Consider the following 25,396-nt stretch of genomic DNA (forward strand, 5'->3'; position numbering starts at 1 on the left):
AAATTGCTTGCCACAAAACAACACAATTTTCACTTTCACTTTTTGATGCACGACGGTCAGAGCGGAGTGAACGATCCGACCAGGTCGAGCGATGAACAGTGATTGACTGATGGAATCAAAAAAAAAGGTGCCCGAAGGTATGTTTATTCAGAACAGCCGCCAAATTGGGCAGGAAGTCGTTACAAAATTTTCATAGTATAACCGAATTTGATCTTAATCAGATATTAATTTAAGTGATATAGCAGTACCAGATTATCTAACGTCAATATTTTCCGTCTACTAAATTCAGATTGACAAAAGGAAAAGGATAATTTATCAAAATTTTCCTAAACCTTGCTTTTCAGTTTTGAAGTTGCGGAAAGAAAGACATGTTGAATTGAATGTGGCAAGAAAAGTCCAGTGTAGGAAAAGTTTGAGAAATTTTACATCATTTTAGGGTGACGGAGGCGTGCAAAAGACTTGCTTGTAAAACACGTGAAAAATAACCTAAAACTTAACTTAAGCTAACTTAAAACTAACAATCACACTAAGGTGAGCGCGATGTGGGTGTTTTGCGTGTGTGCTTGTGTGATTGTGGCATTTGTTTTGTGTGTATGGTTGTGTACATACAATCACAAAAGTACATTAACAACAAACAACAATTCAATAAATAATTACGACACTATGTAAAATAAAAAACACTATATATACATACTACATACGTTTTAATGTTTACAGACGACAAGACAAAATGTCGCAAATGTCAAGATACCACGATATACGTGCGAAACGTATGCGAAAACAAGAGGAGCATCAGCAGAACAGTGATACACAATTACAAATAGCTAATGAAGAGCATGACGATTTAAGATTAATTGTTTGTGTGCAACGCGACGAACACATAGAAGAATTGGCTCGCAAGTACCAATTGCAAATTCAAACAGCGTAACAAACGAATTATCCGTGAATATCATACGAGATCCAATTGATGAAACAAGAATTCAAGAAATGATGCAAAACGACGGAGACGAAGAAGATAATGACAAAAGAGCTGAAGTCGAAGAAGAAATAATAAGACCGGTTAGAGTAGTTGTGCCTCCACGAAGACGACATGCAGAAGTGCCAATTAGAAGAACGTATCGATTGGCTTTACGAACGCAGAACATTGAAGCGGTAGAAGCTCAATACATGGGACAAATGACATCGATATGCGACCATTGTAATGCTCTCTTTTTTGAAAACGAAAGACTGCCAATAACAACACGGGGTCGTTTTTTTTGTTGCAACTTTGGCAAAGTCAGATTACCAGATTTAGTGCAATGTCCTCGAGAACTTAAAAGACTTTTAACAGAAAACACTCAAGCCGCTAACAATTTTCGGGAACACATTCGCTCTGCAAATAGCCTTTTTGCAATGGCATCCTTCAAAGCGACGATACCGGAAGACCGAAACCAAAATCAAGGTGCTTGGTGTTTTAACGTTTGCGGCCAAATTTACCACTACATTGAACCATTACCTTTGCAAACTAATAGGCAACCAAAAAATAACAATTACTATTTTTTGGATGCACATGATGCGATAGAAAGACGTACCACATTTCTTGGAGAACGCTTAGAAGCGGACACAATTGCATTATTAGAACATATACTTAGACGAGACAACCCATGGATCCAGTCATATAGTACAATGAAAGAAGTATTAGAAGAGAGGCGCCTCCTAGGAGCAAACGAAGACGAAAATGAAGTGAGAAACGTTATCGTTGCCTTTAAAGATAGAACAAACGACAATCTGCGCAATCATAATCTTCCAAGAAGTCGGAGCGATATTGCAGCGGTATTCGTGGGAGAGGAGCCACCTTTTCAAGTAGATTTAATTCTTTACCCAAAAGAACAACCAAATCGACAACACGAATTAAAAAACTTAAATCGCCTTGCTGATCCCATGGTATATCCACTGCTGTTCCCATACGGAGAAATGGGATACGACTTCAATATTCCTCACACGTACGAAGGCAACAGAAGAAGAGTAGACGTCGCAACTGGAACACCTCCACAACTAGACGAACAACATCCAAATGATGAAGACATAGAAGGGCAAGGTGATAACGAAAACCAAGTGAGAAGAAACAAAAGAAGCAAAGTCACGATAAGAGAATATTACAGATATCGTTTGCAAGTCCGTGATCATTTTTCAATTCTTCATAATAGTGGAAAGCTGTTTCAACAATATATTGTTGATGCGTGGGTTAGAACCAAATCCGACTATTTGTGGTGGGTTAAACAAAATCAAAGACAATTACCTGTAGCCGAATACACTGCAATAAGACGGTATCTTGAAAATAGAGCAGCCAGGGAACATGCAAGGATTGGAAAAATAACCATTTTGCCAGCGGCAACAATTAATAGCCCACAAGAAAAACGAAGACGCTATTTAGACGCAATGACAATAGTTTCAAGGCATGACCAACCCGACCTATTTATAACCATGACTTGCAACCCCAAGTGGCCGGAAATTCAAGAAAATCTACAATATAAACAGAAATATGAACACAGGCCAGATCTCGTTTGCAGAGTTTTTCACACAAAACTGATAAATCTTATCGACCAAACTGCAAATAGTCAGATTTTTGGGGTTATATTGAATTATATGTACAGCGTCGAGTTCCAAAAACGAGGATTACCCCATGCGCATATTTTAGTTACGTTAAGACCAGAAGATAAGCTGAATACAGAAGAGTTAGTGGACGCTGCTGTATCAGCTGTAATACCAGACGAAGATACAGAACCGCGCATGTATATGTTAGTAAAAAAACATTACATACATAGACCCTGTGGCACTAATAGTCATCCTGACGCATTATGCATGCAGAATGGCGAATGTACCAAGCATTACCCGAAACAATTTTCTGACAGAACATTATTGTTAGGAGATAATCTTTTACGACAACAGATTATAAAAGGCCTAACAATGGAAGAACCATAGACTACGAGGGTACAGCCATTGACAATAGGCGAATTGTACCTTATAATAAATACCTTTCAGGGTATTACGACTGCGATATAATCGTTGAATGTTGCGGGTCGATATATACCATTAAGTATTTACATAAGTATGTAGAGAAAAGTGCGGACTATATTACTGTAAAAGCGCAACACCAGCAACCAAATGAAGATGGCGTTATAAACTGGGACGAGGTTATCGTATATCAAGATTATCGATATGTGAGTTCTACATAATCCGCATGGCGATTGCTACAATTTCCACTAAGTGACAGATCACATTCTGTAATTGTTTTGCCTGTTCATTTACCACATCAGCAAGAAATTATGTTTGAAGAGGGTGAAGATATTCAAAGGATAGAAGAACTGTCGGCAAAACCTTCCAAATTAATGGCGTGGTTTCAATTAAACCATGATAATCCAGAAGCTAGAATATATAAATATACAGACATTCCGGAATAATTTCGCAATAATTTCGGGAAAACGTCAATCTGGGCGAAAAGAAGACAAAAAAGCAAAACTATTGGTACTATAGCAGATGTGAGTGTTCAAGAAGGTGAACGGTATTATCTAAGACTACTTCTACGTGTTTCACCAGGGGCTACGTCGTTTGACGAATTGAAAACAGTTAATGGTCAAAGAATGGACTCGTTTGAAGCGGCATGTAGAGAACTAAGACTACTTGATGACAATTTTTAGTATGATTAATGAAAGTGGCGATATGACTTTTGTGCCAAACATGTATCGAAAGTACAGAAATTATATGCTACAAGATTTTCAACGACATCATACAGATAGTGAGGACGTCGCAGAACAAAAGGCCCTGTACCACATTCAGAAATTTTTAGAACGCACCAATTTGCCAAATATTCCATCTATGCAAGATTTGGAGTTACCAGAAGTACTTCAAGACGACGACCTGCTTAGAAGAGTACCATTAACATTTTATGATTTAATGCAAACTGTTCCACCACACAGAACTGGAGCCAATGAGAATGACGACATCAATGAAGCCGTTGCCCGTCTAAATCATGATCAACTTGTGGCATACAATGCAATTATTGCTGCATTATAAGATAATTTGCAAACAGGACGAGCGGAAAGGAATGTCTTTTACGTGGACGGACCAGGTGGTACTGGGAAAACGTATCTATATAATGTCATTCAACGAGTAGTGAGGGAACGACTTCACCAAACGTATATAGCGATGGCTTGGACGGGGATGGATGCCACATTACTGAAAGAAGGTAAAACTGTCCACAAATCGTTTCGGTTGCCATTACTGCTAACGGAGACTACGGTAGGAGGATTTGCTGAAGGAACAACAGACTCAAACTTTGTGAAAAATACTGCATTAATAATTAGGGATGAAGCATTAATGGCCCCCCGGAAAGCTGTGCTGGCAATAGACCGATACCTTAGACTTTTAATGAATGTCGACAGAGAGTTTGGTGGTAAAATTGTTGTTTTTGGAGGAGATTTCAGACAATTATTGCCCGTTGTGCCAAGAGCACATGCAGGAGAAATACTAAATGAATATGTACAAGCAGTGCCCTTTTGGGATAACGTCGTAAAATTAAAACTAACAAAATATGCGCTATGTGAATGCAGCATTGAAGATATAAATGTCGACAGAACATTTCCCGATTTCTTACTAAGGATAGGAGAAGGCAAAGTAACAAAAGCCACCATACCGGAAGTGCATTATGGTGTGCCGGACGACCTAATAGAGATTCCCAATCAGTATTTAGTCAATAGTTTAGATGAGTTATTAAGGCTCCAGGGTACCGAAGCGATTGTTGAGAATTGGTGTACTACAAGTTGCATACTTTTTTTAGACCTGTTTTCAGTGACAGCTGTCAATCATCGGATAGGCATCCGACCTTCGCCTCGGGGTGTCTTGTCCCTTCTCATAAAATGCAAATAATGTAAACATACTGAATTTCCACTATCGCCCACGATAGTTTCTATTATTTCAGAGATTCAAGCAACATACAGTGAAAAATACGTTTTTTATTTTGTTAAAAAAATTTGATACTAAAGAATAATAAAATACTAGCATAGTTTTGTAAAAAATAATACACCATTACACCATTTATTTATTGGGTTTTATGTTTTAATTAACCGAATTCTGTTCGCTATATTATGTGTCATGTGCATTTCTAATTGGATCACTTGCATTGAAAAAATATAAAATAAAAAAATTAATTGGTGAAACATTATTGTTCTTTTAGAAAACAGTTTAACTTTAAAAAAGTTACTAGGAATATCTCATTAAAATGATGAAAACTTCTTTAAACCCGCTTTTTCGTCTGATAATTTTATCCAGGTAATAAATTCTGAAAAATACATTGTTGTAAAAATTTATTGTAACTATACCCAGTAATAATTATAGTACAAATAACGTATCGAGAGATTGTAAGATCCAGTCTTAGGGATATAATTTGTTTACGTTACGCCTAGTAAAATAAATGTTTATTAGAAAGTTTAGAAAGTTTTTCATAAGGCTCATGAGTCATAAGACTTGTATTTAGTGGAGGGTTTAGGGTGGTGGTTGGTACTTATACATAATCAAAACATATAGTTCTACAACTTCTTTACTCTTTGAGTCTTTGCAGAGTGCTGGTCACTTTCTTGCCCCACAGTGTTTTGTAATAAGTGGCAATTTTTAAACAGTGGTATTTGTAGTTTTTAATTTGTTACTTTGCAGAATATCAATTTTATCTATTTCTTTTTATTTAATTATTTGTTGCGACTGCTGGTTGGTAAGTGTATTTCCTAATTTCTTATTATATCACTTGTAAATAGTTGAAATCTTTGTATATTTAAAATTATGGGTAATAATAGTAAACTAAGTTTTTCAAAAAAAAGAAAAAGTCGAAAACAAATAATGCGTAATTTTTGGAAAAAACAACGAAAGGGTTCTAAAACGGAATTTCCAAGTAAATCAAGTCTCGCGGAGTGTAGCTTTCAGTCAATTGAATCAAGTTCCGATGATGATGAAGTATTTGTTATTGAGAAAGATACTAGTCATGAACAAATTTATATTCCAAGCGGTAGAAGGATTGTTGACATAGGTCATTTATTTTCGGAGTTAAAAAACATAAAACATGACATTTATTCTTGCAGTTTTTTCAACACCAGATGGGTTAGTGGGTTCAAATGCTATTGTTGAAATTAAATGTCCATTTAGCGCAAGAAACACAAATATTAAAACTGCCATAGAACAAAAATTGATTAAATACTTAGAAATAGATTCTCAAGATGATAGTAAAATAGTTTTAAAAGAAAAAGATAATTACATGTATCAAGTACAAGGTCAGCTCCACATTACTAATCGCCAAACTTGTTATTTTATAGTGTACACCTCTACAGATTTAAAATATTGTATTATTGAGAAAGACGATAGTAAATATTGGATCGGAAGAATGATAGATTAAATTCTAACTCCAGCTTTCCACTTCAGTATTTTACAAGACTTTATTTTGACTTTTAACGAAAGTACGGAAGAGTTGGTCGAACTTTTGAAAAAAGAAGTTGAAAAACCGTTTGTTGAAATAACTCCATTGATAACAGTAGATAGAGATAGCCGGTTCAAAAACCACCTCCACCTCCCTCTACTGCGCATGTGTGAAAATTGTGTCAGTCAGCCGCAGACGCAAGCGCGTAATCGCAGCTCGCTGGCCTGCGACCAGCTGGTCAGCCGGCCTGCGGCCGACTGACGCCATTTGTGATGATGCAAATATATTTATGTAGTATAATAATAATAATAATAATAATAATCGTCGCCATCTTGGAAGTTTGAAAGTCGGCGGCGGTCATTTTTGTTTAATGGTAAATTGGCGCCAAATTTAAATTATTTCAAAATTAATATTTGAAATTAGTCGGCCATGTTTGTTTGTTAAAAAAAATGGCGCCAAAATTTTAATTTATTTAAAAATTAATATTGGGTGTAATGTTGGTAGCGCCGATGTCGTCACAAATTCCGCCTAAATTCTCACGTTAGATGGCGCCACGGTCTGCAAACTTTTCGCTAGATGGCGCTGCCGTCAGCGCAGCCGTCAATCAAAGATGGCGCTGGCCTCCATTTTTTTTTTTTAAACACACCCCCCGCCCGTTTGCGAATATGCAACCAAGAAAACAAGTAGTAGTAGTAGTAGTAGCTTTTTGGGGTTGTGAAATTTTTGGTTTTTGGGGTTGTGAAATTTTGAATATATGATTTTTGAAATGTGCAATTTTGAATACATGAAGTATATATACAATACATGCTGTATTGAGTTAAGCAAAATATCAGAAAATCATCGCGCTTGTCACTAATAACTAATAAAGGAAAGTCATTATTTTATCGATAAGGAAAAAAAACCTAGTATATGTAGTTTTTTATTTTTGTAATGTTGTTTGCCTAACTTGTCTGTTGCGCACCAAGTTTATTTTGTTATTTGTTTAAAATATAATGCAAAAAAAGTTGTTGTTGTTGTTGTTCCTTCCATGGGGAGTCGAACCTCAGGTAGGTAGAGTGGATAGTGCTGTCTATTTTGGAAACCTGAAACAAATTCACATAAGCTATTTGGTTAATGGATAATAATAAAAACAATAAATTACTTTAATTGTTTATTACATCTAAATATAAGTACATACATACATACATATTATAATACATAAACATTATAATACAATAACTACAATACAAATTAAATATTATTCCTGAGTTTGAGGAAGAATATTTTTATGACCCCAAGATAATGTTCTACCTTCAGAATTGTTTAAGATGTAACGTTTATCATCTTTGAAAGATAAAGCAATTTTTTTCTTTAATTCTGTGTAAATGTTATGAAGCTTCGAACGAAAGATATTCATTTCTTTAATAATTTCAGTGTTTGGAACAGTAACTGCGTTTTGGTAGTCAATTTTATGTAATTCACTTGTAATTACATTGTGTTTAATACCCTTAGCTTTTTTAGATAATTCACCTTCAACATCCACACAATATGCTTTAGCACCTGTTCCTAAAAATTCTGATATTACACGTCCTTTATATTCATCTTTCATCTTCCCGATGACAGAAGACGATACAGGTATTCCATGAATATTTTCTGCTTTATAATTTGAAGTATCAAAACGCTCTATATTAGATTTAATATCATCATAAATATTTTCACAAAAAATTTCAATTACTAAACTATCAGTATCGGTATACAAAAGCGTTGCATTGTTACCGTATTTAAGTTTTATGAAATTATAATAAAAATCATACATAATAGTTTTACTGATATCTAGAATAGTAAAACCTACATACAGAGGTTTATTGTAGAAAACTTTTTCGTTCTCTAATTGAATAGCTACAAAATTTGGTGTAAAGATAGATGAATTTTTAAAATTTGGTCGTGCAATTAAACTTTCAGCACCTGGTTTTCTACCTATATTATTCCATGATGTTACCAATTTCACGTTTACTCTTTTATCAATTGATTCCATGGTTTTACCAAAAACTGAATTATTCATTAATTTAAATACATCTTTTTCTAACGCGTTTTTTGATTTGTTACGCATTTCTGTATTTAAATCAATATATGTTTTCAACCATGGTGATTGATTAAAACTTAAAACACGGTGAATATTAATTAATTTTAAACCACCTTGTATAGCTTGTCTTAAATTTCGATAATGTAAAACATAGTGTACTTTATTGTTCAAGGTTGCGCAAAGTTTCTCAGTTTTACTAGAGGGAGGAATAAATTTTTCAGGACAAAATGGTAAATCGTTGTGAAGATTATGTAATTCAGAAGGATATTCTAAATCAACTTCGAATATATAACCTACATCAGCGTTATCTGTCAAATTGAGAATTAGGTTATCATTGAATTCATTAGGATCTTCCCATCGAAAACCGCTATAAGGTAAATATTCAGACATTGCTGCTCCATACAAGTTGGTTGCATCAAGGTACATTATAAAAGAAGTTGGTTTAGAAGGATCATGATTTGATAAAAACTTATTATTTGCTACTGCTTTACGTTTTGAACATTGACAAAGTCCTCCTCTAATAGATTTTCGAAAGAAATGTACCATGTCTATATCAGTTAACAATTCGAATTTAATTCCAGTCATTTTTAACATAGCATCCCAGCCTAATGAAGGTGCTGTTAAGTAATGAGCTGGATCTAGTTCATAAATTTTGAGACAAACCTTTCTGAAATTTTCAAAAATGTCTGTTAGTAACAAAACATCAGACTTTAAATAAATGTCGGAATAATCACCTAACGTTTTGCAATCAAATAGATTCCAGACTTCCTGTGCTCGCTCATAATCATGTTCACTGATATCAGTTTTATTAAGATTATCATAAAATTGTTGAATCAATGGTAAACTGGTATCATCTAACTTATTAAAACAATCCAAATATGAATATGGAAAAACACCTTTTTGTCTTATCAAATTAAATTGGTTATCGTCCGGAAAGTGTTTCCGAATGGTTAGACATTCATTAGAAGTTAAAGTCTGAGATAATTTATCTAATGAAAAAGAAAGGAAACGGAACGAATCTACGAATCTAAGCGTTATAAAAATATTGTCAACTGTATTTGTAGTCGTGTTCATGACCTTATCAACTAAAATTTTTTTTGAAAATGTAATATACTTTTCTTTAGTTTGAGCAATGCAATTAATGATGGTCTTTTCTGTTGCTAAAGCTTTAATAAATAAATGACTATCATAATTAGTTAAATTATGACAAAAAACAGGGATATATTTTGGAATCTTATAATTTAAATTACAAATAGAATGTGCAGGTCCTAAAAATTCACCTGTTAAGTGACAATGATTACGAACTCTATCACAATTTAGACTTCCGTAATCTGTTTTGAAAGGTTCTTTACATAAATGACAATGGGTAGATATTTGAAAAACCAATTCATCTAACGGAGTCATTTCAAGTGGTACGATATGTTTGAGGTGATCGTGATAAAGTCTATTTACATCATCTTGCAACCATTTCAAAATTTTAGGAGCATCTTTTCCTCGATAAGTCCGATAAATTGATAAATTATCATTATATGCACATTTTATGTAATATCCGAAACTATATGGTTCATGTAAATGTGTAACAATTGTACGGATATTATCGGCTGAATTATCATTGCGTAAAGGTTTTAAAATAGATTCAAAATCGAAATAAAATACAAAAGGAACTTTAAGAGATTTATCAAAATTTTGAAATGTTAATTCATTACCAGGCACTTCTTTACCAAATTTATTTATAATCAGATCAGAAGTTGGTAATGTAGTGACAACTTCATTACAAGCATACTTACGATGTTTAACTAATTTTTGTTCACTCGAAAAAAATAATAGACAACCGTTACATATAAATTTAGCATGATTATGTTTGGAAAGTTGTGAACTTATTAATCGAGAAATGTTGCTTATCAGACAGTAATGTTTGATCATTCTTTCATCGTCTACGATAAGTAATAAATTTACATGAATGTCTCGTTTCTTAGAAGTTAAATAAAAGGGACCTATAATATCTGATACCCATTTACCTTTTTCATGATCAAAACGCTGCTCTGTTCCATAGACATTTACACTAATATTATTAAGTGCTTCAAATTTAAAAATATCAGTTAATTTAACCGGAAATGAAATATCTGTAAAATCTAATTCCTCTTCAAACTCACGATAAGCATCAACTCGATGTCGATTAACATTTACTTCAGTTGAATGAAGGTGTGCCAAAACAGACCATTTGAAACATTCATTATCATCATTATGAATATTGATAACCGCTCTCCGCTTCGCTATGTCCTTCGGTAATGGTATATATGTTGATGCACGTAGTGGATTGAATTTGTTGATATTAAGTTCCAAAAACAAAATTTCCATTAAAATCCAACCTAAAAAATTTAATACAATAATATGTTTATAAATAAAATTGATATTACTTACCACTATCTTTTTCCAAGAATTCACTCATTTTGTTTTTTATGACGCCACATATTTCTTCCAGTTCTACCTTAATATTTGTCGATATTGAAATGATGATATTTTTAGTGTTGAATGATTTGATTTCGATAATGTCTTTAGAAGGTAAAATATATTTAGCAAAAAGTTCGAAATTAATTTTAAGTTGGTTAAATTCTCTCAGTTTTCTAGTTATTAAAGTGATAAGTTTATCTTGATTTCTTTCAAAAAAATTGCACACTTCCAAGTCATCTAGTTGTGAATTTTTCAATCGGTATGAGGTAATTCTTGATTTGAAGGCAACTTGATATTCTTCAACGAAATCATCATCATCATTAATTTTGGCGGAGATGACACTTTTATGTTTTAAAGAACGTAAATGGTTTAATCTGGATCCTCTGTAGTGACTATTGCATATTTCACAAAATTGATGAAATGAACATGATGGAGCGTTAGTAGTAACTTCTAAAAACAAAAACAAGTTATAATAATAATAATATAAAGAATATTTACAAAAATACCTTGTAAAGGTGTTCTAGTTGTCAGGCGGGCTTTTTTAGGAGTCATATCATCCGAATCCATTGAACACAATGATGAATTTGTAATATGACGCCTATAGTTATCAAATCTCGTAAATGACGTTTTACATCCGGTGCAAGTGAGTTTAGATAATTTATCACCTTAAAAATGCTCTTAATTAAAACAATTTCTATAACGTAAAATGTATTTACTTACTATGTTTTTTTACATGACGTGTTAAAGCATCTTTGCGAGTAAACTTGTTATCGCATTGAGAGCACTTGAACATGATTACTTTCATACACGGACAGTCGAAGTAGAAATGAATTAATCATTGATGCGATATGATTTTATATTCCATAAACTTTGCAACCGGATATTGTGGTTCCTTACGTAAAAATTCAAAAAATTCAAAATATAACTGATAAAAATTTAACGTTTTTAAGGAAAAAAACGTTAGACAGGAAATATGATAACAAAAATAATCAGAATGAATATTATTTTTTATTAGACATAAAACAAACTACATACTTAAACTAACAAAGTCATACACCTAAATAAATTTTTAATTGCAGTTTTTAAGCCAAACCTAACGCTATGAACATCATAAAAACGATCCAACATGTACAAACAATTCCAAACATTGCTAAAAAGGTAGGAACATGATTAAAACAATTTTTTATTGAAACTACATCATGATCATTAAGTATAAGTCTCTTCCAGTCAGTATCAATATAATTACTATTGGTAAAAACTAGTCTTAATTTAAAATATATTACAGAGTTTGCTATAGAAACATTTTCATATTTAAATATTTCTATTGCAGTATTGCTCAAATAACCCAGATTCATCTTCTTCCATTGGTAATCAACATCGTTGAAAAATAAACTTTTCCAGAGAGGAGACCATCTTGTGTTGTTAGGACTTTCACTAGTGAAGACGATGTACATATCTACAACATCTAACGGTTTTTGCACGTACAACACATTTTGTATAAGAGTAACAAACAAGATGAGTGATGAGTTCAAAAGAGGCATTACACTTGAAACGCAGTGGGTTGTTGTTGTTGTTGTTGTTGTTGTTGTTGTTGTTGTTGTTGTTGTTGTTGTTGGCTTCCTGTATCATCTAAAATACACGAAACACAATTATTTATTGATGAAGGAGGACCATCAAACTGATCTTCGTCAAAACTGTTATAATAATGTTGTAAACATGGTAGATTCAGCTTTATATCATGATCTTGTTGATATGTTTCCGGTAATTTATGAAATATATCCATCAACTGGCACGGTCCTAATTTCAGTAGTTCCAGTTTCATTAGTAATCGAATATCGCTTATGGTTTTTTCAAAATGCAGCACTTTTTTTATAACAGGTTCTACACTCGTTGCCATCTTAAATGGAACTAAATTAGACGTTAAATAATTATATCGTATATATATTTCTTATTTATTAGGTAATATCTTTCATTTCAATCCAACTATTCTGATTATCTGGTAAACCTAACCATTTCACAAATAATTTAGTTCCTTTACGTCGAATCACTTTCTCAACTAAATAGACGTCAGGATATTGAGTTTTTGATAATTCCCAAATATAAAAAGCTCCTTTGATTGGTTGACCTTCTTTATCTTCTAGCAGAAATGTTACAGGATTGGTTAGATTAATCTTACTGATTTTAAAAATTTCCGTTGACCAATTGGGTGTATATCCTTTTTCAAATAACATCTTTTCTTTGCTAATTCTTACGAAATCTCCGACTTTAAATTTTTTTCTGTTTTTATCAACAATCTTTAGATGATCATATGCTGTTATGTCTCCTTGATTCGAAGCGTTTATCTCTGTGGGTTTCCTTCCTGTTGTTCGATGTATTGTAGTATTATAATTTTTGGTTATCTCTTGCAATTTATTTATCCATTTATGTGTCGCAAATAACGTAAAATATCGATAAATTTTGGATTTTAAAGTACGTATAACTCGTTCAGCAATTGCTGCTTTTTTAACGCTGTACGTACTATAGTGATTAATATTATAACGTCTCATCAAATCCTGAAAAGTGGTATTATAAAATTCCTTTCCTTGATCTGACTGTAAATTCTTTGGTATTCGTTCTTTTTCATTCTTCAGTATTGATTCCATAGCTCTGCTAACCTCATTAGCTGATTTCGATTTCAGTGGTCTGGTCCATAAAAATTTAGAAAAACAGTCGATTACGACTAAAATATATTTAAATCCATTATTATGATAAGATAAATTTTGCATTTCTGCTAAATCTACTTGCCATAAATCATCCAATCCTTTAATTATAGTACGTCTTCGTTTAAAATTCCTGCGTGCAGGTTTAAATATCTCGTTTACCAATTTTTGCTTTACATCACTAACTTGCTTTAGTCGAACCATTGCTTATTTACGGTACACTTCTCTACAATTTCCATGACGATCTGACATTTGACCTGGAGGACACTTGTTTTTATTATGAGGCATGGGTTCTATCTTTCACTATTTTCATATGAATCTGTTACTTTCCTTTTCTTTGATATAGGTACATTTTCAAGTTGATCTGTATCACCTGCTTTAGAACGTTTGGAAATGGTTTCTGGTTTTATCTTAATACTATCGATTCCTTCAAAGCGTTCTTCAAGTTTTTTTATTCGTCTGGTTATCTCATTTGAATTATTCATAAATTTTTTCCACTTGTTATCGATTTCATAATTTATACTTAAATGTTTGTTATGCAATTCTGATTCAATCGTGTGAGGAATTGTAGCAATTATATTATCAATTTTTTCATCAAGTATTTTGTACTTAACATTCATGGTTAAGTTTAACTGATTAAATTTATCCATCCATATAGCATCTGCTTTATGAACATTATTATTTAAATCCGTTAAAGCAGCTATTACTCCTTCCATCTTTTGGTATATTTGTTTACTTACTAAATCAATATATACCTTATTCGCACAATCTTTGTCTTCTGTTGGATCATTAATGTTACAGATTCTATGATGTTTTAAATCAAGGTCACCATCAGCAGTGAAAACAAAAGGTGATGGTGTAGATTTAAAAAATGCACTTGATGCTGATAACACTTTACGTCCGAATAGATCAATGGGCATTTCAACACTGAGGATTAACCAGAAAAAAACTTAAGCCTAATATATTACACCACATTCCTTTAATTCTTCTTCTATTGATAAAATTTCATTCAGATGGGAATTGTTACCCGCTTTTGTCGCTGCATGTAATAATGCTAGACGTGACACTAATTCATTTATGTCATCCCAGTAAACATATTCTACACGTTTATTAGTGAATAATCCTTCACCAATAAACGGAGATTTAGGAAATGAAGTAAACATTGGTTGCACAATTTGAGTATATTTTACACCTCTATGACCTTTTAGTTGTTTTGTGGGATCATTATTTTTTCTATGTGTATTAGAAATTTCAAGTATTTTTTTGTATGCTGACCGATCCTCTTTTGTAATTTGAGTGTATTTATCTTCAGGGTTTTTAAAAAATATTAGTCTGTATAAACCAGGAGTACCAGGAAATGATTCATTATCTAAAATTAAATCACCATTTTGACTGATTATTAATTCATGTTTACCCATAAATAGTTTATTCTCTTTTGAATTATATCTAGGACCAAATGTCTGATCACTGGTTTTCTCTAAAACTGCTTCTATTGCATTTCTCGCAACTGGAGGATATTGTTCTAAAAATTCATCTAAAATATGTCTGCTATTAATTAAATCATCCATAGTGTCAGATTTGGTTTCTTCATCTTCTTCTTTTATTTCTGGTAATGACTCATATATTTCTTCTGGTTGTCGCAGTGATGTACTAGGTTCATATGTTTCTTCAACTGGTAGTTCAAGTTCTTGTTTAATCTTTTCTTTTTTTGGTAGTTTAAGAAATTGTTTCCTTTGCTTTTGAATATGATGTTTTGGTCTTTTGTGTTGTTTTTGTTGTTGTTGCTGTGGTGGTGGAGATTGCTTCTCCAATTTTATTGAAATTTCTTCTAAAGGATTTATAACAGGCTGAAAAAGCTTTTTAATTGACTCATCCGCTTCACTGCTGTTTAACTTTATGGCTTTATACTTCTTTCGAATTGAATCAGCTGCTTTTAATATATGTCTTTTAAGGTTTTGATCTGGTTTGGTACCCATCATTACCGCTTAATGTTATAAACTAACCGAACAAATCAGAATTATTGTTTATATAACTTCTTATTCGACTGCTATTATAACGGGTCTCAAACTGATATTAACCGATCTCAAACCGATCAGGAACTGCTTTTTAACAGACATTAACCGGTCTGAAACCGATATTAACCGGTCTCTATCCGATAATAACCGCTCTGGAACCGGTATTAACCAATATCACACCGATACTAACCGGTCTGAGACCGATATTAACCGGTCTCTAACCGGTATCTAACCGATACTAACCGCTTTGGAACCGGTATTAACCGATATCGCACCGATACTAACCGCTGTGAAACTGATATTAACCGGTCTGGAAACGTTCTCAAATAGATATCACTCTACACTTGAATAAAATGATCAAACCCTTTTCTATATCGACCCTTATTTAATTCATTATCTTTACATATAACCAAAAAACCATATTGGTTTTTCCAACATTCCTGACATATTTCACAGAATTGTTCGAATTTCATATCAGCACCAACATGATCTTCATATACATGTTTTAAATTTAACAGATCTTGTTTTAATATTACCAATAAATTTGCATTATCTCGAATTAAATGTTTCGGTATTTTTGTATATGTTTGACAGAGATAGAAACTATCAATATTTTTATGCCGGCCCATGCAAAAGTAATCCCTTATCTTAGCTTGATTACACATTATGACATCATCAAATATAAAAATAGAGTTATTTTTTGCATCTTTTGGATCTAGCACGTCTTCATTATGTTCATACTGGTTATATTCCATTCCTTTAATTTTTTGTAGCACATCACTAAGCAGTTTATACTTCGGTTGATATAATGATTTACAATAAATATATATGTTTTCAAATTTCAATCCGTTGGGATCAAACAATAAAGACAATAATATGTTAGTTTTTCCTCCACCAGAAGGTCCACAAATTATACAACGTATTGATTCGGGTAAAAGTGTACCATGTCGATGAGACATTTTATGTTTATTATCAACATTATTATAATCATGATTTATGATAGGTAATTGTAATTTTTGCTTTAACACTTTCATTTTCATACTAAATTAAAAACATTTATAAGAAGGTTTATATAGGGAAAAAAGTTCAGTTAAATGTTGTCTTTCAAAGGGGAAGGACTATTAAATACTGCAATCAATAAATTACCTTTTGAATTACATTTACCAGGATATCAATATTGCGGACCTGGTACAAAACTTAAGAAACGGTTAGAACGAGGTGATCCTGGAATAAACAAGCTTGACAGCTTTTGTAAAACGCACGATATAGCTTACGCTAATTCCAACGATTTAAAAGATAGACATCAAGCGGATCGAATTTTAGAAGATAGTGCATGGTCACGTGTTAAGTCTAAAGACGCTTCATTTGGTGAAAAAGCAAGTGCCTGGTTTGTAACTAACGCAATGAAAGTCAAAAGGAAATTAGGTATGGGAATCCAAAGGAAAAAATCGAAAAGGAAGACAAAGAAATCTAGAAAGAGGACACAGAAAAAACAACAACCTTTTCATAAAGCTCTTTTATCAAATTTAGAAAATAAGGGATATGATAATATAAAATCTGCATTATCAGCTGCTCGTATAGCAGTTAGAAAATCTGGAGGTCGTAAGCGTATAAAAATTCCTCGTATTATACCTATAAAAACAGGAGGATTTTTACCATTGTTACCATTAATTTTTGGAGGACTTAGTGCCTTAGGGGCTATGGGCGGAGGTGCTGCTGCTATAACTAAAGCTGTAAATGATGCTAAAGCAGCGAAACAGAAATTAGATGAGAATAAACGTCATAATAAAGTACTGGAAGATATCGCTATCGGGAAGGCGGGAAGTGGTTTATATCTTCGAAAGCAACCACGAGGTTATGGATTGTATTTACGTAAATTTCCAAAAAACTACCAATAAAACTGCCTAATAGGGCACTAACTGATAATGATTTAAGAAGATATGCTAAATTATTAAAACTACCCAAATTTAAAGGCGTTTTTATGAGAGATGAATTAATTCATATGAAACCTGATAAGACAGAATGTGCTATCATTAATTTGGACTCTAAAAAAGGATCCGGAACTCATTGGGTTTGTTATAGAAAAACAAATAAACAGGTTGATTATTTTGATAGTTATGGAAATCTAAAGCCACCTCTAGAATTAGTACGATACTTAGGAAATTGTAATATTTACTTTAATCATGATCGTTATCAATTTTTATCATATAATTGCGGACATTTATGTTTGATGTTTTTACATAATAAAAGATGAGATAATCATGTATTTTATTCAGTCATGTATAAGACATTCTCCCTAACAGGTGTTGAAAGTACGCTGTCTGAACACTATGAGCCACCCATTGACCTTGAAGAAAATTCGAATTATTCTATAGCTTTAATCGGTTTTTATACTAACAATAATATACCAAATATAGAAGAGGGTACAAATAAATTTTATTATTTTGCTCCGAACACTACTGAAGAAAAAGTGATAACATTTCCGAAAGGTGCTTATGAAATAGCTGCTATAGAAAAATATATACAAATTATTCTTAGTGGACGATCTGCAACTGATGCTCAAAAACAGAATACATTTTCATTGAAGGCTAACGAAAACACATTAAAGTGTGAGATATTTAGTATTTACGACATTAATTTCGCTCACGAAGATAGTATTGGTAAATTGTTAGGTTTTTCTAAAAGGAAACTTAAAGCAAGACAATTACATGAAAGTGATTTACCTGTTAACATAATTAAGGTTAATACAATACGTATCGAGTGTAATATTGTAAGAGGTTCTTTCTACAAAAACAAAGAATCTCATACTCTTTATGAAACTGCTTTAAGTGTTAGTCCAGCCGAACAGATTTTTGTGGAACCATTAAATCCTATTTATTTACCTATCATTAATAGATCCAATATACCTAACCTAACTATTGATATTGTTGATCAAGACCATTGTCCTATAGATTTTAACGGTCAAACAATCAATATTCGTCTTGCTCTGAAAAAAGAAGCATAAACATGGGTTTAGTGTTTCAAAATCAATATAAAAAATCATACAATCCATCAAATTATCAGTCAGTATCTTGTCATCAGTCGACATTATCACATCAGAGCGTGCAGATTCTTAAATCGTTAGGATATAATGTCCGCCAGCAAACTTCAGGTTTACAGTTCACCGGAAATAGACGACAGCATAAGTAAAGAGGAAGAACATACATATAGTCCGCAAGTAAGATCTTTCGATAACAATGATGAAATCGAAATTATAATTAATCAGAGAGATATTTGGATTTCTCTCTTTGAATCATTTATACAAGTGGACGGTGAGTTCATACCAGATCCGGTACCGGAAACTGGCGGTGGAAATGTAACCTTGACTAATAATGCAGCAGCATATTTATTTGAGAATGTAAGCTATGAATTGAATAATGTTGAGTTAGATAGTGTACGTGAAGTCGGAACAGTATCTACAATCAAAACTTTTCTATGTTATGGCAAAGATGAAGTAAGAGCATTAACTCTCGCTGGATGGAATGATCAAGAAAGTCAACAACTGAAGACATTTAATGAAACTGATAATACGTTTTCATTTAGAATCCCTTTATCTTATCTGTTAAATTTACCATTTGATTATCATCGGATAGTTAGCGGTCATCAAAAACTTCGATTAATACGAAGTCGTAACGATGCTAATTGTTTCATTTCTACCGGAACGAGAAAAGCGACACTTAAGATTAACAATATTGAATTAAAAGCAAAACATGTTTACCCAAATGATGAAATTAAATTAACTATATTAGAAGGGATCAACAAAGATCGTGTTATATCGTTACCGTTCAGAAAATGGGAAATTCATGAACTTCCATCAGTTCGACAAACTAATAACGACATCTGGAGAGTTAAAACATCTACTCAATTAGAAAGACCAAGATTTATTATCGTTTGCTTTCAAACAAACCGAAAAAATAATCCAAAGTCTGATGTTACTCTATTTGATCATTGTGATGTAAGAAGCGTACGTTTATGGTTGAATTCAAATGTTTATCCATATGAAACATGGAAACTACAATTTGCTAAAAATAAATATTTAGAAGCATATCAAGCTTACGTTGATTTTTATAAGGAATTTAATGGAAAAGATCGTGCTGAACCTATATTAAGCTATACAGATTATACAAAAAGACCGATATTTGTATTAGACTGTTCCAAGCAAAACGAAGCAATTCGAAGTTCCACCATTGATATCAGCTTAGAATTTGAAAGCGATAATAATTTCCCAGCCGATACAAGAGCTTATTGTATTATCATTCATGATAGAATAATGCAGTACTATCCGTTAACAGGAATAATTAGACAACTGATATAAGGATGAAAAAAAGTGTTACTATAAGTGATAGTGCTCCGGAAGTACATAATCTAATAGTTTGGTCATATGCTTATCAAGATGCTAGAAAAGGAAACTATTGGATACAATGCGCTGCAGACAGAGAAAGGTTTAAGTTTAGAATTAATCAAATGAAAAATATTTTAAAGGAGATCTTAAATTCTGCTCATCGTGAACAAATTTTTCAGTCTAGATTTAAGTGTTCAACATGAAGGTAGTAGTGATTGATGTTCAAGGATTTTATATACCTGAATTCATCGTTAAAGAATTAACAATATTTGATGGACATCGAACTGGTCACTATTTGTTTAAATCACCGGTGCCGTTTCGTCAACTAAGTGCAGATGTAAAAAAACAAGTGAAATATTTAGAATTAAATCATCATCTATTACGTTACAACAGTGGAAATATCGACTATGAAAATATTTATAACATACTAGAAGAAAATATTATCGATGATGTTATCGATATTATTTACGTAAAAGGAAGCGTTAAAGAGGATTTTTTAAGACAATTTTTCGATTCAAAGGACTTTTACCCTAGGATCATCAATTTGGAGGAAGCAAACTCTTGTCCAAAATTGCAACCACAACTTCCGTTATGTATGCATCATTACTTAAAAACTAAAATATGTATCTGTAGTCTTAATAATGTACGGTTTATTTATAATTATGTAATTCAGAATTTACCGAAATAAACGTTTAAAGTTTTAATCTCGTTTCCTTCTCCTACTTCATTAACCTGCCCTCTCCACTCTAGTTAAGATTACAAAAAGTATAAAGGGATCAACTTTTAGTGTGTGAAATAATTTTTATTGAAATATCAACAGTCAACACAACCATCATGTCTAGTAAGTAGAAATAATTTTTACATTATTTTATTTTAAATTTTTTCCGAATCAATTGTTTGAAATTTAATTACAACACTTCATCATCAGTCTTAATAAATTAATGTAATCTATTTATTAAATTTCTCTTTCTTTTGTTACAGAACATCCCGCAGGTTACTATGGGGACTATAACCCAGATTTGGTTGTTAACCACGCTGGGTTAACCGAAGAGGAGGTGGACCACCTCCTCACCCAAATTCCCGCGGGCACCTTCGAGTGGGTTTCCCTTATTAACATCTATCTGCGACTGGAACCGCCCCCATCCCTTGGAGGTTATTTTGATATTTTTACCGTGGGGCGCTTGACCGCCGCGATAGACACCGATGAGGAGCGGGGTATAATTGACATTTGGGTATGGGTACATTAAACCTCATACATGTTGGATCGTTTTATGATGTTCATAGCGTTTTTTATGATGTTCATAGCGTTAGGTTTGGCTTAAAAACTGCAATTAAAAATTTATTTAGGTGTATGACTTTTTTAGTTTAAGTATGTAGTTTGTTTTATGTATAATAAAAAATAATATTCATTCTGATTATTTTTCTGATCTTATTTCCTGTCTAACGTTTTTTTCTTGTAAATTTATGAATCAAAAATTTTATAAATATCCAGTTGTATTTGATTATTAATTTATCGTTACAATCATTTTCCCCAAAAAATTTATATCCAATAGTTTACAAACAATATATACATTTCTAATAGTTAAAACACATTTATACATCTTTTATAAAAAAAGTGGATTTGTTTAATTGAAATAGGTAAAAATTCATATCCAAAACCTTAATTACTGGGCGGTTAACATTTTTTACCAAAAGATTTTGAAGAATTTACAACAATTTATCATAAACCCTCAACAGATGATATAGTAATTATTGTAAAAGCTGAAGTTTATATTTTTTTCATTATCTACTTTTAGATTTAAAACTAATTATCCGAAATCTATAAGCGAAGAATTTAAAATATCAAGTCCAATTTCGGCAGCGATAACAACTTACTCAGGTGGTATTTATCTTTTTCTCAGAGATAATACATATATTACATTATCTAGTTGCATCTCTGGATATAATGTTCCTGGTTTAACAAACGAATTATTTGAAGGTGTTCCTAATAAAATAACAAGGACATTTAGATATTTAAACGGAAAGCTGTACTTTTTTAATGAAAATAATTACTTTGAATATGATGAGTTTACTAAGAGTGTCATACAAGCGGGACCTAAAACTTTATCTATATTTAACATTAATTGTCCGCGAGAACCCATCTTAATTCAATTGAAAAAATTATCTTTTAAAAAGATTATTACACACAATGCAGTCCTGGTTGAAAATTTAACAGATTATACTCGTGAAGAAGATAGTTGGTGTAGTTGGTGTATTCATCAGTGTTTGTTTACAGTAAGTTTATATTACAACTTAATAAAACGTTCTTTCTAAACATCTAATTTAAACATCTAATTTCAGCTTCAGACCTACAAAAGTTGTGCCAAAAAGACGCATCGTAAGTTTATCGAAAATATTGACTTCGGCACAAGTTCTTCATCCACAAATTCTTCCGATTCAGACTACTGAATTCTTCTCTAAAACCAACATAAATAATCTTTTTTTGGTAAATTCTTTAATTTTTTAAATTTGTTTACCACATTTGATTGCTAAAAATGTGTTTAATTTTTTAGGAAAATTTTTATCAAATTTTTATCAAACAAAAAGTGCGTCACAAAATTCCTACGATAAGGTAAACCACAAAATTAGTATTAAATCATATTTTATTTCATTTTTATTTTTTAGGAAAGCGTGTTATCTGTTAACCGCAAAAATTGATTATAAAAGTTCCGTTTTTTACACATTTCACCAGTTTTATTAAAACTATCTTTGTGAGAAGTTGTATGTGCTCCGCTGTGTATTTTTGCATTTAAATTTCAAAGGATTCTGTAATGGCTGATCAACTATTAAATCTGAATAAAATTGCTGCCTGTGAATATACTGATACATATGTCAGTGCCAACGATTTGGAAGTGAACAAGAAATATAAAATCATCAATTTAACCAAGGCAAACACACAACATGGGGTTATGATGGTAGCATATCTGGACAACGTCGGTAAAGTTTTTTTACCTAAACGACTAACAGCAGTTATGAATGATACCATAATTACGACACTAATGGAAGGACTCGGATCTTATTTGATTTATATGGGACGTAAGCAAGCTAATGGAAATCAGGAACATGATGCCCACATTTTTAATTTCGAACGTATTGTTCACGAAGATTAATGTAAAATTTTTTGGTAAGTGTCATGTTCACCTCTATTTAAAAAACTAATTTATGATTTTTTTCAGGTTTCCAAAATAGACAGCACTATCCACTCTACCTACCTGAGGTTCGACTCCCCATGGAAGGAACAACAACAACAACAACTTTTTTTGCATTATATTTTAAACAAATAACAAAATAAACTTGGTGCGCAACAGACAAGTTAGGCAAACAACATTACAAAAATAAAAAACTACATATACTAGGTTTTTTTTCCTTATCGATAAAATAATGACTTTCCTTTATTAGTTATTAGTGACAAGCGCGATGATTTTCTGATATTTTGCTTAACTCAATACAGCATGTATTGTATATATACTTCATGTATTCAAAATTGCACATTTCAAAAATCATATATTCAAAATTTCACAACCCCAAAAACCAAAAATTTCACAACCCCAAAAAGCTACTACTACTACTACTACTTGTTTTCTTGGTTGCATATTCGCAAACGGGCGGGGGGTGTGTTTAAAAAAAAAAAATGGAGGCCAGCGCCATCTTTGATTGACGGCTGCGCTGACGGCAGCGCCATCTAGCGAAAAGTTTGCAGACCGTGGCGCCATCTAACGTGAGAATTTAGGCGGAATTTGTGACGACATCGGCGCTACCAACATTACACCCAATATTAATTTTTAAATAAATTAAAATTTTGGCGCCATTTTTTTTAACAAACAAACATGGCCGACTAATTTCAAATATTAATTTTGAAATAATTTAAATTTGGCGCCAATTTACCATTAAACAAAAATGACCGCCGCCGACTTTCAAACTTCCAAGATGGCGACGATTATTATTATTATTATTATTATTATACTACATAAATATATTTGCATCATCACAAATGGCGTCAGTCGGCCGCAGGCCGGCTGACCAGCTGGTCGCAGGCCAGCGAGCTGCGATTACGCGCTTGCGTCTGCGGCTGACTGACACAATTTTCACACATGCGCAGTAGAGGGAGGTGGAGGTGGTTTTTGAACCGGCTATCTCTATCTACTGATAACCCAGTTCACTTTAAAAGTTATCGGAGGTAACCAAATTATCAATTTTATTAAAAAGAAACAAAATCAATTTTCAGAAACTGCAATGGGTGTTAAATTTGACTTTAGCACCAAACAAGCAAAAGAATATAAAGAAGCCTTCCACAAACTCATGGCCATTATGTTGCACCGAATTTTTCGGCCTTATTTGGTTTACGATATTTTCTACGTCTTCAGTCCCAAATTTTATGAAGAAAGGAAGTTAATCAAACTTTTGCACAACTTTACCAATGATATTATCGCCAAGCGAAGAAAGGATTTTCATCAAGGAATTGTCGCGAGTCAAAAAAAGAAACGTTTAGCAATGTTGGATCTACTTCTAACAGTCCAAAAAGAAGAGGGAATCATCGATGATGAAGGAATTCGGGAAGAAGTGGACACTTTTATGTTTGAAGGTCATGATACTGTTTCATCAGCCATAAATTTCGCTCTGATGGTGCTAGCAAATCATCCAACAGTTCAAGAAGAAATTGTGCAAGAAATGAAGGATGTTTTAGGAGACACAAAGAAGAAACCAGTTTACAATGATTTACAAGAGCTAAAATACATGGAACGAGTCATCAAAGAAGTCCTAAGACTTTACCCAAGTGTTCATTACATTTCTCGAGAGTTGGGTGAAGATATGGTCACTACCACCGGCTATAAATTAAGGAAAGGAACCATTTTGCAATTGCACATCTACGATCTTCATTACAATCCCGTCATTTATCCCGAACCAGAAAAATTTGACCCGGATCGCTTTCTACCAGAAAATTGTGACAAAAGACATCCTTACGCTTACATTCCTTTCAGTGCAGGTCCTAGGAATTGTATCGGTCAAAGGTTTGCGATGTTGGAATTGAAGGCAGTTCTCTGTGGTATTTTATCAAACTTTACACTTCAACCTGTGGATACTCCCGAAAGTATTGTCATGGTCGAAGACATAGTTTTAAGGACCAAGGAAAATATCAAAGTCAAATTTGTACCAAGAGAAATGTAAAATCTGTCTGTCATCTGTTTCTTGTTTTTGTTTTTAAAATAAAATTTTAGTCTAAATATAAGCAATTCATTTTGATTAAATCATCATTAACCTTGATCAAGCTTTGACCTTTCTGACTTTGGCAAAAGTGTTTCAATAAATCCC

At 32.6% G+C, this 25,396-nt stretch overlaps 1 protein-coding gene and 2 long non-coding RNA genes across 6 annotated transcripts; 2 read left to right on the forward strand and 1 right to left on the reverse strand.

Moving 5' to 3' along the window:
- Positions 1–1,953: 1,953 nt before the first annotated feature.
- On the forward strand, positions 1,954–25,313 carry LOC135265355 (cytochrome P450 4c3-like). Its single transcript, XM_064354783.1, has 4 exons — positions 1,954–2,094; positions 6,422–6,545; positions 24,231–24,263; positions 24,312–25,313. Exons 1-4 carry the CDS (start codon positions 1,954–1,956, stop codon positions 25,250–25,252), a joined length of 1,239 nt encoding a protein of 412 aa, XP_064210853.1. The 3' UTR covers positions 25,253–25,313.
- On the reverse strand, positions 7,343–12,479 carry LOC135265317 (uncharacterized). 2 transcript variants are annotated; one of them, XR_010332929.1, is made up of 5 exons: positions 11,673–11,814; positions 11,459–11,617; positions 10,923–11,402; positions 10,655–10,870; positions 7,343–7,521 (listed from the first exon to the last, which is right to left on the reverse strand). It is a non-coding gene; the product is annotated as an uncharacterized LOC135265317 (long non-coding RNA). The 2 variants fall into 2 exon arrangements; XR_010332928.1 differs by lacking the exon at positions 7,343–7,521 and adding an exon at positions 12,465–12,479 and having other exon boundaries at positions 9,974–10,870; positions 11,673–12,408.
- On the forward strand, positions 20,874–23,441 carry LOC135265314 (uncharacterized). Of its 3 annotated transcripts, none has more exons than XR_010332922.1 (5): positions 20,874–20,888; positions 21,029–22,532; positions 22,600–22,658; positions 22,712–23,210; positions 23,263–23,441. It is a non-coding gene; the product is annotated as an uncharacterized LOC135265314 (long non-coding RNA). The 3 variants fall into 3 exon arrangements; XR_010332923.1 differs by having other exon boundaries at positions 21,029–22,321; positions 22,388–22,658; XR_010332921.1 differs by having other exon boundaries at positions 21,029–22,658.
- Positions 25,314–25,396: the final 83 nt, after the last annotated feature.

The sequence above is a fragment of the Tribolium castaneum genome, chromosome 2 (genome assembly GCF_031307605.1).
Source record: "Tribolium castaneum strain GA2 chromosome 2, icTriCast1.1, whole genome shotgun sequence".
Lineage (NCBI taxonomy): Eukaryota > Metazoa > Arthropoda > Insecta > Coleoptera > Tenebrionidae > Tribolium > Tribolium castaneum.